This window comes from Olea europaea, chromosome 7 (genome assembly GCF_002742605.1).
Source record: "Olea europaea var. sylvestris chromosome 7, O_europaea_v1, whole genome shotgun sequence".
NCBI lineage: Eukaryota > Viridiplantae > Streptophyta > Magnoliopsida > Lamiales > Oleaceae > Olea > Olea europaea.
In genome coordinates this window covers 4,406,580-4,425,922 of record NC_036243.1, presented here as the reverse complement: position 1 = coordinate 4,425,922, position 19,343 = coordinate 4,406,580, and the positions used below count along the sequence as shown (strand labels likewise).

At 33.3% G+C, this 19,343-nt stretch overlaps 1 protein-coding gene across 4 annotated transcripts; it reads left to right on the top strand.

Moving 5' to 3' along the window:
* The first annotated feature begins 7,701 nt into the window (after positions 1-7,701).
* On the top strand, positions 7,702-19,238 carry LOC111396730 (probable thiol methyltransferase 2). Of its 4 annotated transcripts, XM_023023213.1 has the most exons (8): positions 7,703-7,917; positions 7,995-8,125; positions 9,255-9,341; positions 11,589-11,689; positions 11,770-11,869; positions 17,318-17,364; positions 17,485-17,563; positions 18,952-19,238. In XM_023023213.1, exons 1-8 carry the CDS (start codon positions 7,740-7,742, stop codon positions 19,003-19,005), a joined length of 777 nt encoding a protein of 258 aa, XP_022878981.1. In that variant the 5' UTR covers positions 7,703-7,739; the 3' UTR covers positions 19,006-19,238. The 4 variants fall into 4 exon arrangements, with proteins under 4 accessions (XP_022878982.1, XP_022878981.1, XP_022878984.1 ...); XM_023023214.1 differs by lacking the exon at positions 17,318-17,364 and having other exon boundaries at positions 7,702-7,917; positions 11,793-11,869; XM_023023216.1 differs by lacking the exons at positions 17,318-17,364; positions 17,485-17,563 and having other exon boundaries at positions 11,793-11,869.
* The last annotated feature ends 105 nt before the right edge of the window (positions 19,239-19,343 follow it).

Sequence of the window (19,343 nt, the reverse complement as noted above, 5' to 3'; positions counted from 1 at the left end):
ACGAGTTTGAACTCATTTTCGTATCAATATTAACTGAAATGACTTCAAAGTCGTTATATCTGGTCATAACGAGTTTTATGTCATTACACAAATCAGAGAATTAGTGTATATTTAACATTGAAACGATATGCATATCGTTTTGTGTCTTAAGAACGAGTACAAACTCGTTTTTGTAGCAATTTCAACTGAAACAACTTCAAAGTCGTTATGCCTGATCATACCGAGTTCTACATCATTACGAAAATAAGGACAGCAGTGTGTATTTAACATTGAAACGATATGCATGTCGTTTTGTATCTCAGAAACGAGTTATAACTCATTTTAGTATCAATTTTAACTGAAACGACTTTTAAGTCGTTATGTGTGGTTATAATAAATTCTACATCGTTACACAAATCAGAGAAGTAGTGCGTATTTAATATTGAAGCGATACTCATGTCGTTTTGTGTCTCAGAAATGGGTTACTCGTTTCAGTATCAATTTCAATCGAAACGACTTCAAAGTCGTTAAGAAGGGTCATAACGAGTTCTAGTGTTCTACGTCGTTACGTAAATCAGAGAAGCAGTGCGTATTTAACATGAAATGATATGCATGTCATTTTTTATCTCAGAAACAAGTTTGAACTCATTTTAGCATTAATTTTAACTGAAATGACTTTAAAGTCGTTATGCTGGTCACAACGAGTTCTACATTGTTACGAAAGTAAGGACATCAGTGTGCATCTTACACTGGTAATGTGAGATTTTTTTATCAATGGAATAACCACCTGTAGAGGCAAAAAGTAAGCTTCCAACCCTGCCCTGTGAATGTGACCCTTAAAACTAACGAACATAAAAATGGTCCGTTCCTCCATGTCGACTTGAACTACAAACCAATGGTCACGGGTCCAACAAGGAAGATACGAATATCTGCAATCGTTCCAAGGTTTACTAAGCTTTGGAGTAGCCCCTTTCACGTAATTAATCAGACACTTGCTACATTTGAGCTCTTTACTCGACTGTAACTGGCCATGTGCATTGACAATAAATTGCTAGAAATAAGTGTCCAATATTCAACAGTCTTGTCGGAATAGATTGAAAAATTCGGAAGCCCTTTCTCGTATTTGGTATAAGGCCTCGTTCATAATCTACAAAAATAAACTAATCAATTCAAACTGAATTCTTTTGTAATATTATCGTAAAATCATTAAAATTGGATTACTTGCACTTTTATTAATCCAACCATCCTCATTCAAAAGATTCATCAAATTTTTTGCTTGAAAATTATAAAAGATTCATCAAATTTTTTGCTTGAAAATTATAAAAGCGCAAATGTATAATTTGACTATGCATACAACAAAATTAACACGAAGTTATATTTAGGTAATACTGTCATTACTTTCACATGTACTGGCAACTTTATATAATAATTTACCACGAAGATGTAGTTTCCATCAATTTGCAAAAAGCCTCAACCTTGACGGGATCAACTTCTCGATAAGGATCGTATACATCGATGTCTAACAACTTTCTCCTCTTCGTCGGCTCCGTGTAGGGAGAACACAATAAGTGTGCTTTTCTCTTGGAACGATACCCTCGTCTTTTCGATGGATCGCATCCCGCCTCATCGATTTATACACTGTCTCCTATATGTTGCAAGTAACAACAATTAGAAGTGGAAATTTTGTTTCATTTGGATATAAAGATGTAAAACTGAACTTCCAATTAATTTTTACATATGTTGCATGGATTCATTTGTATCCATATCATGCTTCTCAGGCGTCACAAAATCAGCGATACCTTTCTATAAGTTGGGATGCTCCTTCTCTAATATTATTTCTTTTCCAGCACCCTTCTCGACCATTTTTTTCATTTTCTTGCTCATCTATATCGTTCCCAGATCTAGCTTCCTTTTCCAAGCCCTTCCCTCCTACATTTTTCTCTCTAACCTCCTCCTCTAATTTTAGGTCCTCCTCACGCGCTTCTACATTTCTTTGAGCAGCTGGCACATCTCTCACATCATCAAATCCAGGCTCAGTTTCCAACTTCTTCCCTCTTACATTTTTTTCCTCTAACCTCCTCCTCTAACTTTGGATCCTCCTCAGGCAGATCTACCTTTCTTTCAGCAGCAAACATATTCGTCACATCATCAAATCTAGCCTTCTTTTAAGACCCAACTTTAGGTTCATATTCTGGTACATAAGCTGTGCTACTAGTGACACCATCAAATGTACTAGTTGCTGGATGGAACCTACCTGCCACAGTCAATTCAACTTACCTGTCAACCTTTTTCTCCACCCGATCACGTCGAGTTGATATGACTTCTTGTAGCCGTCCCTCAAGTTTTTCCATTTCCATTCTCAAAAAATCTTGATCTTATTCGATATCGGTGGTGATTGAGATCTCTAGAAGAGTGTTGGTGGAATGCATGCCCTCGTCTTCTTCGGAATGATTTGAAACACTCTCATCTTCTTCCACGATTGGTTTCAACTCTTTCCAATAGGCCTCTTCGAGTTCAACTTCGATGGGAATCAATGTGGAATTAACCTCCAACTCCAAATATTCAAAGGTGCAAGTCATTAGTCATTCACTAAACTAATTCCACAATTTATTCCCATTACACTTAAAAAAGACAATTTTACCTCCTTTGAATTCAACACGTTATTAATAGCGGCAGACGCTAACCTCTTCAATAATTCACAAGCGACCATTTTTGGTATTACATCTGGATATTTCGGCCAAACTTCATTCCCAAAGTTGGGATCGCTTCGAATGCCCAAATCTATTGCAAAACAACCATTTATATTATCTCACAACACAAATTTATATTTATAAGAAAATATGAGTCAAGTGTATTGTTTGTTCATACCATTATAGCGAGGAGAAGCCGTGCAATGAATATCAACAACGTGATTCGCCTACGAAGTCCGAACTTTTCAATTTATCTCTCATTTCACGTTTGAATATACTGATTGTGAAGTCTAATGAAATTTTTCCCATGGATACGTCTCAAACCTATCTAGATCTTCCACCAAGTCCAGCTACCATAAATCGATGTAGTTATTCTCCTCTGTGGCCTACAGGACGTACGCCAAGATTATGATCAATCCTAATTTATACTTATCGCTTTTTATTTTCTTGCAACTTACAAATGCATTGTAAGCATCTCCCTTCGTTATCTTTCCCCCACTTTTCTTAAAATACTCTTTCATGATTCGACACTCTTCCCCCAAGGTCTTACCTACGTCGTTATCGTCACCCGCATTTAAGCCCGTAACTAAAATAAATTCTTCCAACCCAAATTTTGCTTTTTTCTCTCATATCTTAAACCAAACTTCTTTTTTGTTGGTCCTTCTCTTTCGCAATAATAATTGATGTATAACTTGCGAAACCAACTTTATGTCCTTCAACCTAAGGAGAGATCCAAAGCAGCTCTCACTAAGCTTTTTTTGTAATTTGTATTGAGCTTCTCATACACATCTCGCACTATTTGCAATCCGCATCTCATCATAATCGTAGCATCAACTTGAAGAATCTTCTCCATAGCACTGCAAATTATAAAATATGTACTATTATTAGAACTGATGGTAGTAAATCACATAATAACAAATATTAAAACTATAAATATTAAAACAAGTTACCTAGATCTTCTAGTTTTTCCTGAAATAGAAGAAATGTTGTAGAATATGAAATTTAATAGCAGGTATTATCATTGTAAACAAGAAAGTATATTTTATTTGATATTCACTTATTAGGCGTTCTTACCTGATGTGCTTTAAAGAACTTGTAAGTACAATGTATTATAAATTGTGCACGCGGTGGCTTCATAGTTAAATGCCTCACCGTAGTATAGGAATTTGCTTACAACTTCAGCATTTTTCATTTTCTAAATCATTTAAACCTAATATAAAGAAGTCATTTTTTTTAAACATTTGGTAAACTTTTAGAAATTATTCGATCTTTCCTAGAAGAATGAGAATAACTCAATGCACTTTGAAGGATAATGAGAAGAGATGGCTTTGGACTTGAAGAAAAAGAGTTAAATGTCGAAGGAATTGTCAATAACCCAAACAAGAATAAAAAACAAAAGAATGATGGAAACAAAATAACCATTAATCCAAAACTCGTAAAAGAGTTCATAGACGAGGCTATTAAAGAATCAAGAATAATATGTTCTACAAGTAAAGGCTGGAAACAAATCAAACTTTAAACTATCAAGACAAAACTGAAATTGAGAAGCTCAAACTTTTCATATGCAAGAAAGAAACATTTAGCTTTAGCCTTGCAAATCAGAGATATATAGCAATCATCACTATTAAATTTCTCAAGAAACTACACTATTAGTATGTAGCAAACAAATGCAGAAGTGAATCTACCAATAGGAAATCAAATATCTGAGACTTCTAATCCGATCAACATATAAATTACAAAGTACTTATTGCCAGGTGCTTAGGTGAATCATAATAACGCAGATGAAAAGAAACATTAAAACAGTGGGAAACAGAACCACCATTTATTTTCTTTTGACAAAACATTACGACTTTTCTCTTTTAGAAAAGGAAGAAATCAAAACATAAACTTTTCCAAGCACACCTGAGATCAAATATTGTCAATTTTGTGCCACAAAACTATCATAATGTAGATAAGTCACTCAAAAGTTTTGGCTATAGGAACCATGAAGATGCTTCCATATATAATACAGAAGAGCTCTTGATATATTATGTGGCTTCCTAAATCTGAGAAGGAGATGGGGAAACAAACTTCTACTACAAAACCCTAAACGGAAAGGGTGGAGAAACAAACATGATACAAATTCAACCGCACGAAAGATGTTATTTAAAGGTGGTCCGACGAGTTTCAAAGTTCAGAAAATGGAGATAGAGAGAGATCGACGGACAAGCCTTAGAAATGGAAGAAGACAGAGAGTTTTGATTCTTGAGAGCTCTAATTTGAGAATGAATTGGGTCCTTTCTTTTTTAGTTTGGGGAGAATTTTGAAGTTTATAATTCTCTTTTCAAATATTTAAATATTTATATTTTATATTATTTTCAAAAATCTAGTCAAAGGCCTTTTGAACAAAAATCAATTGAAAGGCAGCCTTCCCAACTCATTTCCCCATAATTCTTCGTTTCCTACAAACTCTTTTTCATTAGTTATTATTATTTTTGGATTGGATAACCAGTCTTCTATTTTGGACAATTACACTATGAAGTCTTCATGGGGCGTCTCCCTTTTATTGACGGGTAGTGGAATTACCACTACTAAGATTTTTCGATCTATGTCTGGTTCCAACTCGTTCGTTCACAAAGGAATTCCTCAAAATTCAAACACAACGCCTTCAATATTTCACCGACAGATGAAATCGTATATTACCGTAATCTCAACTCTTTCTAACTCACAAATGCATTAAGGAAATTACACAGATATTACACAAAATCACGAAGGAGGCGCAACTTTTAGACAGAGTGCTAGGATTCAAATGACCCTAAAGTATGAGAGAAAAAATCCTTTTAACATGCATCCAACAATAGTTATGCATCCTTGATTAATCACTAATGGATTATCAATATGGTACAAGAATGTGTTCCTCCAATTACATTGCTCAAGTGATTGCGATTATAGTCCAAGGCCCTTGTATCACATTTAGTAATCTCCACCTTAATACAAGTCTTTGAGAAAATAAGTAGCCCTAGTGCGTTACACTTACTCATCTTTATTCCCATGTAAGTTGATTAAATGGAGACGCTATCTTTTCAAGTTTAACATGATATAACAATCTCTCTAATAAAATAAAGCTGCATACCAACATGTTTAGTACATTCATGAAACACTGAAATTTTACATAAATTTATGGTTGACTGACTATGACTCTCTAAATATAATCTTACATGCTCACTTAAATAATCAAGTTCTTGTAACATTCCTTTAAGCCACAAGAGTTCCTTCATAAGTTCTGTAGCATGCAACTACGTATTCATATTAAGCTATTGAAAGGGCCTCAATGTGCTGGAACTATGATTTTCAAGAAATACAAGTATCACATAATTTAAAAACATAAGAAGAAACATATTTTCTTTTATTCCTATCACGTGCATAATCACAATCAACGTACCTTTTTAATTTTACCCCTTCATTACTTTGCTTGAAAATCAACTTTAAGTTTTTAAGTCCCCTTAAGGTATCATCTACTTCGAAGAAGCTCAATGTTCAAGCCTAGTGTTAGCCACATATCTACGAAGCACGATGATTACATTGGCCAAATCATGCATTGTATACATTGTAGTGTACATCGCTGATCCTCCAACATTGGAATATGGGACACCTAAATTTGATCTACTCCTTTAGGAAGACCTTTTTTATTGAATGTAAAGTAGCTTGCCAAGGAATTGAAGTCATTTGAGACGTCTAAAATTTGGTTAACATTTTGTTGATATAAGAAGTTTATTTAAAGGCAAGAACACATTGTTCTCTATTTTTTATTATATTATATACATGCAAAGTATTCTTGCTGCATTATCTAAGTCCATAGTATTAAAATTAATTTTCAAATTTCTGTTAGCCCATGCTTGGCCCCCATTAAATTAAAATTCATATTTTTTTCTCTTCTTATTAATTACACATTTTTCAATAAAATAATGCTACACGTCAATCTAAAAATTCTTCATTTCTTTTTAACTGCACATTCTTTAATAAATTACTATTCTTTTCATTATAATTTAAAATAATGGACCCCAAACAAGGGCTTAATTTGATTTATTTTATTTATATGAGGACTTATAACATATCACGGTATATAGTAGCAAGTACACATGAACATGATTTTATTACTTGTTTTGATATCTAAACAATGATTGTAACTGTTTCTATTGAAGCCAATGAATAAAAGAATGAGTCAAATCTTTTGTATCATTGTCTAGGAATTGTTTTGAACCAAGCTAATTTATGTAAAAGACGAATAGAATTGGATTCTCTCTCTCTCTTTCTCTCCCCCCTTTTTGGCTAAACTTTCGAGCTAACAAGTAAAAAAAATTCTCCAAGTTCACCATGCAAAAAAGTTATTTTACGTCCATGCTCATGTTCCCCATCAAATTGAGCGATGTTCAACCCCTTACTTTATGTGAATCCTTTGACAACCAATTTTTGCTTTGAACGTTCACTATATAAGCTCTGTTACAATGTTAGAGGAAAAAGAGAGAGAGAGAGAGAGAGAAAGAACAAATATAGCTGGTGGAAGGGAAAACATTAATTTTTTAATGATAACTTTGGGTTCACAGAATGGAAAAAACCCTTTTTGTGTAAGTCTCCCGAGGTCTTGTGGATGTATATAAAAGATGAAAAGATAAAAAATACATACCAAAAGATTTTTATTGTGAAGTCCTCCAAGATCTTGCGGGTGAATGAGAGACATATTTTAATTTTATATTAAAAAATTTATATGTTAGAAACTTTTATACAAACATTTTGAATATGATTTTTTAATTTTCTAGTTTGCCCTATTTAATGTGTCTTGTTATCAATAAATATGAACTATTCACATTCAAACTATTAATGTAAGAATATATTAAATTAAAATTCTTTATTTTCATACACATTTACAATTATACATTCATACAATAAAATATTTTATATGTAAATTAATATTTTTTTTTAATCACACATTCTTTAAAAAAAAAAATTAGTATTTAAAAAAATCATTTTCCAATTTCTGCCGTGAAATAGAATTCATTAGTTTGTATTCCGTCATTCCATATTACCAATCCAATGCGATCTTTCATCCATCTCTTTTCCCACGCACTTGTGCTTCGTACCCCCCAATCTTATTGTCCTCGAACACCCCTGAAAAATATGATCCGAACACCCAACAAATTAACAACAAAATCAGACTCTAATGCTCGCAGGGTTGACAAATTGCGAAGAGTCTTGCGCTCAGACTCCACTGGTGAGTAGTGAAAGTAATTAAAATGGAATTTTTTTTTCTTGTTCATTTTTGTAACAAAATTGAATTTGTTTATGCAGAGGGTTGGGACAAATGTTGGGAACAAGGATTGACGCCTTGGGATTTGGGGCAGCCCACCCCAGTTCTCGTGCATCTTTGCAACACCAGTTCCCTTCCGAAGGGCAGGGCTCTCGTTCCTGGTTGTGGCAGTGTAAGCATTTACTGTATTACCTTATGCCCTTGCAGAATTATAATGTAAATTCGACATGCGTATATGGATTTTTATTTTTTAATCCTTTTTTTACCATTTTTATTTTCTTGGGTTATTATCGGCATTTTTTTTTTTGGTTTTTCGCTGAGAGTGAGATTTGACGGAGAAATGATGACTCCAAATTTAGCTGTTCATTCACGTGTTACACCCTGCGATTTACTTGTTTTACATTTTTGGGGGCAATAGTACAAGTGTTCAATGAGTTAGGTTTACAAAAATGGTTTGCAAGAGCAGATATTCTATTCAGAGAGTTGTATTATGTACCTTAGCCTATGTACCTTGCTCCAGTGTTTACAAAGCTTTCTGCAATAATGATTTTCTTCTACTTCGGAATCAGGAGAAGCCATGCCTAGAGCTTGATTTATAGAAGATGGAGGAAAAGTAAATTCTGTTTAATAAGATAATAGTGATTACATCTCTATACAAACTTCTAGCTTGAGAAAATTCCCATTCTTTGTTCAGTTGGCTTTAAAAAATAATTAGAGTAAAGATTGCAAAGTTGTTCTCTAGCTGAACTGTACAATTGTATTTTCTATCCAGCCAGGAAAAGAACACACGAAGGCTCATTATCTTGAAAAGTTGGATAAATGAATGAAGTCGTAGTCAAGTTAAGAACTCGACGTCATATTTTTTAGCTGATAGATGTTCACTTGCTTGTGGCAAAAAGTTTCTTTTGTACTACGAGATTTCTAGCAAACCTATTACATGGAGATACAAAAAAACAATGTTTCATTTGATTTCCGTAGCTGCAAATGATGTTCCATTGTTTAACTCTTTTACCAACTCACTGTCACATGGAAATTGTCACCTCAAGTCCCATATGGTCAATGGTACATTGACAGTCTGATATAGGATACCACAAATAGAAGTTCCTTCTGGTGAAAATAATGTATTTAATTGTTGTTATTACTTCATTGATATTGCTTGTGACTGTAATTTTCCTCCATCTTGTTTTGGAACTTTTTATTTTCTTTCATATTTTATTATGTAAGACCATAATGAAAATGCAATTTTTGTCTCCATTTCTTCTTTATATTTGGCTTGGGAAATGAAATCATGAAATGTACAGGGCTATGATGTGATGGCAGTTGCATGCCCTGAACGCTATGTTGTAGGTGTGGACATATCGGATAATGCCATACAGAAAGCCAAAGAGGTAAGAGCCAGTTTTAGCGATTGACATCAATTTTTTCTTTCAAAGCTCAAAGTTTTTTTTAAAGAGGAATAATGAGAGGATAGATAGTTTTGCGTTACAAACTTAAAAGACAACTGCAAGTTCTTGATTAGTAATAGTTCTATTTAGCACGTGATTGTCTATCTAATCAGTTAAAAAAATGATTTTCGAAGAATGATATATTCCAAGCTGTGTCTAAGATCTCTTGAATTTTACATGCCTAACAACTCAACCGTGTAAGGACCAAATTTAGCTGAAATATTTCCAGTTATTTTCTTTGAAAGGCTTGGGTACTTCAAGTTTGTAAAGCAAGCAAATTTTCTCATGCCACGTTTTGATGTCAATGTTGTGTTTATGCGCTAGTAACTTTTTGTTGCATTTAATTTTCATAATTGGAAGCATACCCACGGCTTCTTCTAATAAATTTTTTATAATATACTCGTATATCTCAGTAATTTTGCTTTTTGACAATTGTTACACAACCTTATTTTAAGATATACTGGAAATGCTTGTATACTTTAAAATTGCATGTAAATTTGTGACACCTCCTATTTCTTTATTCACTAAGAACAGGTCTTTTAGTCCTTGACTGTCTTTCCTCAGTTAAACATATCTGATTCAGGCAAAGCTTGCATCTAATTGTAATTAGGTAGCATATAAGGATGCTAGTACCTTGATATGTTGTAACACGCTATATTTTCATAAACCTTAGTGTTACCAAAAACTTACTTTTCTTTGTATTAAAGGCGAAACGATAAAATAAAATTCTTTAGTTAAAAAAAATTATAACTGGAGCATTCATAACTTAAATTAAATCATGTAAATTGTATCTTTAAAAATAAATATAATCAACTAACTAATCAAATAACATGTATTAAAACACATTAAACTAACTAATAAATTTCAAGACTGAAAAATTTAATGTTTATTTTTCCTTTTTTTCTGATCTACTTCGTAACTCGCATCACTATCCTGCCACAGATCCGACGACCCGTATTAACCTGTAAAATTATTGTAGAATACCTAATAAAATACGTGCAATTTTCATAAACAATCTTATAACAATAAAATCTTCATACCACTCTTTTATTATGGAGTATATCAGTGACCAAGCATTATACTCATCTTAGGTTATCTTAAATTTCCATAGGATTTCATCTCTTTTTCTAAAAAGCCCGAAAGTTCACTGGTAATTCATGCATATTTAATTAAATATAATAGTATATGAAAACAAACCACTTGTACAAAATTATCTTACCTCGTTATTGAAAGGTTGAAACAAATAAAATCTTGCATGTAAAAAAAAATCTCCTATTATTTTTCTATACTTTTTTCTGTCCTCTCTTTATCATGTCTCTCTTTATTTTTTATGGTGAAATAATGGGAATTCTTGTAGTATTTATAGTTGAAATGCTCAATTGAGTTTTTATACAACTAGAATTGAAAAATTGTATAATACAAGAAATTTGGATAAGAATTGGTTTCAAATAATAGAATTATGATTATTATTAATCTTTATCAAATTAAGATTACGATTAAACTCTATCCAAATCACAAAAAGAGAATTTTTTTTTTTTTAAAAGTCAAAATCAAATTTCAATTAACATTTATCCTAATCAAATGAATAATTATCAACACATATGGCTAGGCTAAAAAGGAGGAAAACGGGTTTTAGATTATATTTCAAATTCTTTTAAAATTTCATTTAACATTATATTCTTTTAATCGGATTTAATCTGATCTGATTTTATCCAAAACAACTTTTTCTTGAATCAAAGACTTCTAATTAATTACAACCTACACAATGAGTCCAATATCAATATAAATATGCTCGCTCTGTCAAAATTTAATTATTTGGGCAAAATAAATTTGAGTTTAATACTATTTAACTATAGTCTCTCGACATTTCAATATTATCAATATGATTAGGTCAAAATCCTTACCGTTAAATAATTCTATACTATAAAATTTTGAGACGTTACATATGTTGAATGAATTTTGTTGTTTTGATAATGTGAATACTGATATCTGGTTCATATAATAGAAAGGTACACTTGATAACTGCCATAGTGCAGTAATCGCATTGGTCTATAACAAGATGTTTGGAACTTATGTTGAGCAGGCATTAGGTTCTATAGACTTAAATACTTCCTACCTGCTATGTTGATATTATGCATTTTTTTTTTCGTTATAAAGTTCTTTTGAAATTTTACTTGTATGTCAAGGCAGTTGTCTTCGCGGTCTCCAAATTCAGACCATTTCACATTCTTAAAGACAGATTTTTTCACTTGGCAACCAGCTGAGTTGTTTGATCTCATTTTTGACTACACGTAAGTGTGAGTTGGGGTGAGTTAAATTATCCTACTTGAAGGCCCCATTTGTCTTGATAAGGTTGTGATGTGATCTTCAGGTTCTTTTGTGCCATTGAACCAGATTTGAGAGCAGTCTGGGCTTGCAAAATTCGAGAATTGCTAAAACCAGATGGGGAGCTTATAACACTAATATATCCGGTTAGCCAAAAGATCTTAGTATATTTTCTGTATTTTTTTACTTTTCATATGTTCCTATTTACTATTTTTGCTATGCTATTACACGAGAAAACTCTAGACATGATATTGAAAGACTTTTCTTTTCTTTCAAATTCTCATTTTTGAGTCCTTTGATGCTCGGACTCTTCAAAATGGATGAAGTATTCGTGTTGATAAGACACGATATAGGAATGGGTATGGCATATGTTTCAGATCCTCCAAGTTTCAATTGGACCTTCGCCATTTTTGCTTCTTTCTCTTTATTTATTTATTTATTATTTTTTTTCCCCTTCCCTGTTTTTGCTCTATAAACCTAGTGTTGCTTCCAAGAGGGTGGAGGAAGGTGGCGGCGCTAGGTTTTCTCCTTTCTCTTTTTCTTCTTTCTTTCCCATTTTTTTTCTTTCTTTTCCTCTCTGTATCGATGATTTAGGGATTTCTTTGTATAAAATAAAAAATAGTTCCATATGGCGCTACTTAGTATTCCGCTAAGTCCAAAATTGCAATCAAGCCCCTCATTTTCTATTTTATATAACATTTAGTAATTAGCTTTTCATAATTGAAAACTAAATCCTCAATAGTCATTTCTTTTGTTGTGAACAATTGGCATCATGGGTTAGTAAAATTAATTGAAGTTTGAAAGCCATATCAACGTACCCGTGTTCGAAATTTGAACTCTTTCTAGCCATATCCTTTTATTCTATATTTTAGAGATAAAAGATTCAACACTTAGATACGTATCCGTACCTGAGTCGAAGCATCACAACTTGAATCCATGTTCTTGAAAGATTTAAATTTATTTAAAGCACCATACATGTAGAAAATGAAGGCTCCGCTAATCCAAGTTGGTATCATAAGCTAATACATTTATGTGCTTTAAAGTTTCAATATGTAGATATTACAGTTATAGCATTGACTAGAATCTGCAAGATTTGTTCTGTATTGGGTGCCTAGTGACTCCAACTCTTATGTAAACATGATTTGGGATGTCGACCTAGAGACGTCAATAAGTAGTTTATCATGCATTATTACACATTCAAAGAGATTTTGGGAAGAGATAAGAGGTAAGAAACACGAATATTGATTCCAGTACTCGAATATTTAATCCAAGATTTAATTGGATGATGTTGATTCTCCAATGTTTCTTTTGTTTTGTTCTTCTTAACATTGTAGGCTAGATTACTTTTGTTAGGAGAACGATAAATCGTATAATATGAGTTTTGAATCTTTAGTTTTACTTATTTGACATTGAAAACAAATTTTTGGATATTGAATGGTTTATATGAATTTTTTTTTCTCTACAATTATTGCACGGTAGTTGCGTGAATGTGATGTCTTATTTTATGCATTCAAAAGAAGGGAAATAGGTTCGACAAGATATAAATCATCATATGGTACGATAGGGGTAGAGATATACCGCTATGCCTTATGTGAATCTTGAAGTGTTCATAAAAATTCATGCATTTTTGTATGCTTGCATCCTTCATAGAAATATAGTCGGATCTTGTATGAAAATATGTTTGACATTACTCGAAAGAGATTGTTGAATAAAATAAAAACAGTGATTCATCAAAATTCAATTGTGTTGTCAAAGTGTAGAATTTAGGTTAAAAAGGATTATTACATGGAAATTCGACATCCTAGTTCATTTATCATTCATTAGAATCAACAACTTCATTTAACATAATTTGCATTTAATTTAGTTAATTCATTCATAATTGCATATGCAGCTTATTTTAGTTATAATTTCATCACAACAAACATATCTTATTATTTGTTTCGATTAAGGTTGCGATATCTAAAATCGAACCAAATCAATCTCTGTGGGACGATATTTGGATATTCATCCACTTTATTACTTGCTAACGAACTATACATTTGCGGTGGTTTCAATTCGAAAGATATTTTTGTAAACAACCTTTTTTTATTACTCTTGAGTAATGTTAAACCTATTCTTACATGATACCGGGCTATATTTCTATGATAGATGCGAATATTTAAAAATGCATTAAAAATTTATGAATACTTAAACATCACGTAAAGTATAGCTGTATATTTCTATCCCCTATCAGATTCTACGACAATTGACACTATCTAACTTATTTTCTATCTTTCGATGGTAAAACAAGCTTCAAAACTTATACAATTATTGTGCATATAATTGTAGAGAAAATTAAGTCATTGTCAATCATTCAAGAATTGAAAACGTGTTTTAAATGTAGAAAATAAATAAAATCAAAAAGTAAAGATTAATGATACAAGATTCATCATAATTCTAGCACAAAAATTATTAAGTTCCTCATAATATCGAAATTAAACACGTAAAAGTGAAACGACACCACCAAAAATTGACATAATGTGTGTAGTATCCATGATTTTGTGTTGTCATTTTCTTCCTTTTTTTTTCTATTTTTAAGCTGGCTTCTGCATGTGCACCTTTTCTCTTTTTCAAATACTGGTAGCCCTTGTGTGTATTTTTCCTTTACTTTCAGTCGCTAATGTTATCTTCAATTTCGTGCATACTTTCCTTCAATTTTTTGGCTCCGTTGTCAGAGATTGAGTTTTAATTTGATTTTATTTACCTTGACATGATGGAGGAAGAGAGACTACCTCGGGTACTCAGTGATAATAAGACAGTTATCAAATGATTTATCGGATAGTCTATTGTAGATATCGAATGGTCTCTTGGGAAGTTCCCCAAATGGGACAGTGATGCCTGAGCTCTTACAAATCCTACTGATCAGGCTCAAAAATATTAGAGAACGGTAATGGTCTCTCCAAACACCCTGAGAGTGAATCTGTTCATTAATGAAGGTGGCTAAGTCAATCTTTTGACCCCCTCACCAAGTGGTAGATGAATTTGGCTTTAGGAGCGTTGAATGTGGTCCGATATGAGGTTGGCTCAATGTTGTGGCAGATAAACCACCACAAGATAGCTATGGAAGATGTAAGCTCAATTTGATGCTGCTCATCAGTCTGCAGTGGCCAAGCATTCTCTCCCAAGCAACACCTCCCCTACCTCATTCCAAGGGGAGTCACCGGGAATTGGGACAACATTATCCCAAATTAGTTGATAGTATTCATGTATTACCTCAGTGAAAACATAATCCACTTATCTTTACCCATGTTTGATATTGATGCACTGACCCTAGGATATCTATCTCGCTGTTGAAATTCGCATAAATTCTAGAACTATTACCTCATATACTGGGTGTGGTTTCGCTACTACCTTGTCCCATCTACAGTTTTGAACTAGTGTCACCAACTCAAATCTCGAAAAATCTTTGAGTTTCATTGGCCTCTCTGCGAGTAATGCCCAATGGCTAACTATATAGGAGTATTTGGATGTGGTGTCTTGATTCAAAAATCGCTCTTTACCCCTTTCAGGTGCCCCGAGTACGAATGGTGCTAGAAGTGGATGGGACTTTCTCCTTTCGTTCAGCAATTCGCTTAGAAGACATCCTACAATCATGAAAAATGAAAGAATTAGTCCATTTGTGATACAAAAACGAATGTTATGTCACTTGAAGGTAAGATAACAGTATGAGTATCCAAATCCCCCAAACTTATTTCAAAACGTAGGCATATATAATGCTAACAGTTAATGAATTCGAGTAAAAAAACCAACAAAGCAAAAGTTGAGGTAATGACGCTGTGCTCGATGAAATGTGTAGTGAAGTAGGGTTATTATCTAAAAAATCAAAGTGTGGCTCCCTAACCCGATATTAACCAAGGAATTTCACCTCTGGGTAACGTCGAGACAAATCGAAATATCCCCGAGCGATCTTTGAGCAAATAAAAGAGTTCATATTGTTCTTACACATTCAAATTTGAGGTCAAATGTACTTCGTTTCGGTTAGAAAACTGAGGGACGAAGCGAGGGATGTGAGGTGACTTGTGCCTAACCATGTCGTGCCTGTGTGTGCCAAATTGGGTGTAGGTGTTTATGTATCCAATTTTGATGACTTTTTGTGCTAAATGCAACCCCAAATTGATATATATCCACCCAATTTCAAGTTGAGCCCGAACTAGACTTAATTCCACGCTGGCATTTTGTTAAACATCTTGTGGTCATGTTATTGTTTTCTAAACCTTGCAAGGACTTGGGTTTTATTCTTACCTCAATCTTCCCAATTCAAAAAACAATCACAAACTCCATCCTCTACTTAATTCCTTTACTCCATCTCATACACACAATGTATGGATTACATTGAAGTTACCTTATTTTGGAAAGAAAAACAATAGAAGAGATGACATACCTTTAAGTCCGCTTGCTTAGATTGTGGGTTTTTGAACAATTAAATGTAAAGCTTAATGATAGATTGAGTGAGTTGAGTGATGATTTGGGGAGATTGAAGTGGAAGAGGGAGGTGAGTAGCCTTGTGCTGTGGGAGTGCCGTGCGTGCTAGGGAGTTTGATAAGTGTCGTGTGTTCTTGTGTGTGTTGGTTTTAAAATCTATTGATTTTTTATTTTTTTATTATTCTATGCAACCGTATCATAGAGTAATATCATGCGGTCGCATAGAACAAACTTCTAGGGTGCTGGAATTATATGTTTCACTCATTTGTGATCGCATATTGGATAAGTCTATGCGATTGCATATTACATGACTGATCATTCTCCTAGCACAAAATAATCTAGCGTAGCATGTCATGAAGAAGAAAACAAAAGAAATAATGAAGAATCGACATCACCCAATTGAATCTTCGAATTTTGGAATCGATTTTCGTGTTTCTTGCCTCCTCCCCTTCTAAATTTTTTAATGTGTTATAATGCGTGGTAAAATACTTATGGACGACCTTAGGTATTTAAAGGACGTCCAAATCATGTTTTCATTAGAATTGGGGTCATATAAGGAAACTAGAATTTTTCCGTCGAAAATGTACTATGCTATAGCATAGCACAAACTCATGCTATAGCATAGCTCAATGAAATTCAACCCTTGTATTCACTGAATCTGACCATGCGACTGCATGGTATATTACATTATGCGACCGCCTAGTGTAAATGAAAATTCAAAAGTTGTGTTTTAGTTCCTAAATTCCGTTTTCTCGTTTCTTGGTATCTTTTCTCGCTTCTTCTTCCAACTCTTCATTCCTTTGCTCAATTGGTTTTTGACTCTTTCATATTTTCGTTTGTTCTTCCATGTCATCTTTCCGCTATGTGCACTTTTGTCCTCGAACTTTAATTTTCTTCAATTCGAGTGCTTTTCATTTGTTTTTCCTAAATTCCACCACATCCATCAATTTTGTCATGTAAAACATAATTTATATAGAATTAAGCCATATTCCTACATTTTTGCCAATAAATATCCATGTTTTGTAAAACACATTTATCATCTAGTGTAAAAAATAATGGTCTAATTAGTTCCTTGTTTTTTTTTTTTTTTTTTTTTTTTTTTTTTTTTTTTTAATATACATTGTTGTTTGCAGATTGATAATCACGAGGGTGGGCCTCCATATAGAGTATCAGTTTCCGAGTAATTGTTACCTTTATAAGCCTTCATGTTCATTTAATATTTATCAAATATTTTTTAGGAAATTCTCATCTGACTTTCAGTTTAAGTTGCTGCACTACTAACTATTTTAACTATTCATAGCTATGAAGAAGTGCTGCATCCTGTTGGGTTTAGAGCAATATCTATTGTGGAAAATCACATGGCTATTGCACCTCGTAGGGTAGGTGGCATATCTATTGAAAAATCAATTATATATGCATGTTTATCTCTTGGGTAACTGAATTTTAACATCATGTATTTTTAATTCTGATTTTGGTAGCCAAAAAACTTATTCATGATAGTTCTCTTATAACGTTAAAGGATTGTTACAAGTATAATATTCTTATGTGTAACCACTATATATTTGTGGGTGGGCATGTGTTGTTCTTGTCTGTTATGCACAAACGAGAAAATGAGTGCAATTTCTCCAACTAACGGCATGGTGACTCCGTCATTTCTGGAGCTTCTTAATTTTATATCAGAATTAGCAGTTTTTCTCCACTGGGTTGGTTACTGTCTGTTCCTTTTGCAATTCTGTCCTCACATTCTTCTTTTTAGCTTTCTCCGACCCTATTAGATTTGCCTTATATCTTCTCTTTAGCTTTCATACTGCTGCACTATTTTTGTGTTCTTGAGCTTCAGCTTGTTCTCTCTCCAAAAAGAGCTGCTAAAAATTTTGTGCTTCAGATTGAGACCTTACTCTAGTAGGTATAGAATGGTCCTGTTCTCACCTTTAAATTTGATTATGAAGTTGGTTTCTTTCCCTACTATATTTCTATTTAATGCTCCAATTCGCATAGTATGATATGGTAGATCATTTTCCTCATTTTTTATGGGAATATCTGTTTCTGTAGTAGACTCATTTTGCTTTTATTGGCTTCTTAGTCTTTGGGTTTGATTAGTTTGACTAAGGTGTGAAGAAAATAAATTATATAGGTTAAAAGCATGTTGGTTTTTGTTTCAAATACTCGACTATGAATTGTAGGGTGGCATGTTTCTCACTTAGTGACCTTCTAGATAATGGGCAATCCATCAATCCCAATTTTCATATAGCTCATTCTTTGCTGCCCGGCAAAGATTTATAAGAATTAATGAGACCTCGTATAAATTTCAATATCTTATCTTGTGTCCATGACATACTGATATAAGAAATCGTGCTGAAGTCCCGAGGAGCTGCACACGCATAAAATGTAATCAATCACGTGCATAGCTCTGCATTTTGACTAGACAAAGATCTCTTAGGGAGTGATATCTTAGATGGTTAAGAGAAATTGGTGATTCTAAGACACGAATATAATATTTGTATGGCTTTGACATGCAAAACTATATATATGTCTGGTTTAGTTGCTGATTTCTTGACAAACTAGATGTTCGTGGTTACTTGAAGACTTTGGAAAATGTTTATATGAATTGGTTAAACTTTTGATTCCGTGTGTTCTTGTGTGATGTTTCTTGTCCTACTACTTGTCGTCCCCGTCCCCGTCCCCAACTTGTATTTTGTGGCGGGGGTGTAAAATTGTTATAGGTACATTGTAGAATCTGGTAAGAGTTGTCGTAATTGTATTGCAGGGACGAGAGAAGCTGGGGAGATGGAAAAGGTTCGTCAGCAAGTCCTTGATGTGATAATTCACATCAAGACTTAGCCTAAGATGGCAAGTCAATATTCACATTCTGCACGTCCGCGCACAATTATACTTCGTGGGGAACATATTCTTTTCGATTACTATATGATCCAACATTATTACATTATTCATTGTCTTGATTATTGATCTATTCTTACCTAGTGATTATTATATTACTTGATGTTTCGAAGATTAACGTGTATGTAACTTGTATTGAATGACATCTTTTATATACTTGATTAAAAGACTTACCGCTCCCGTTTGGCCTCCATTTTCTGAAAATGGAAATGGATGGAATAATTTTTTTTTGAAAAATGAGTTGTTGAAAAACAAAGAAAA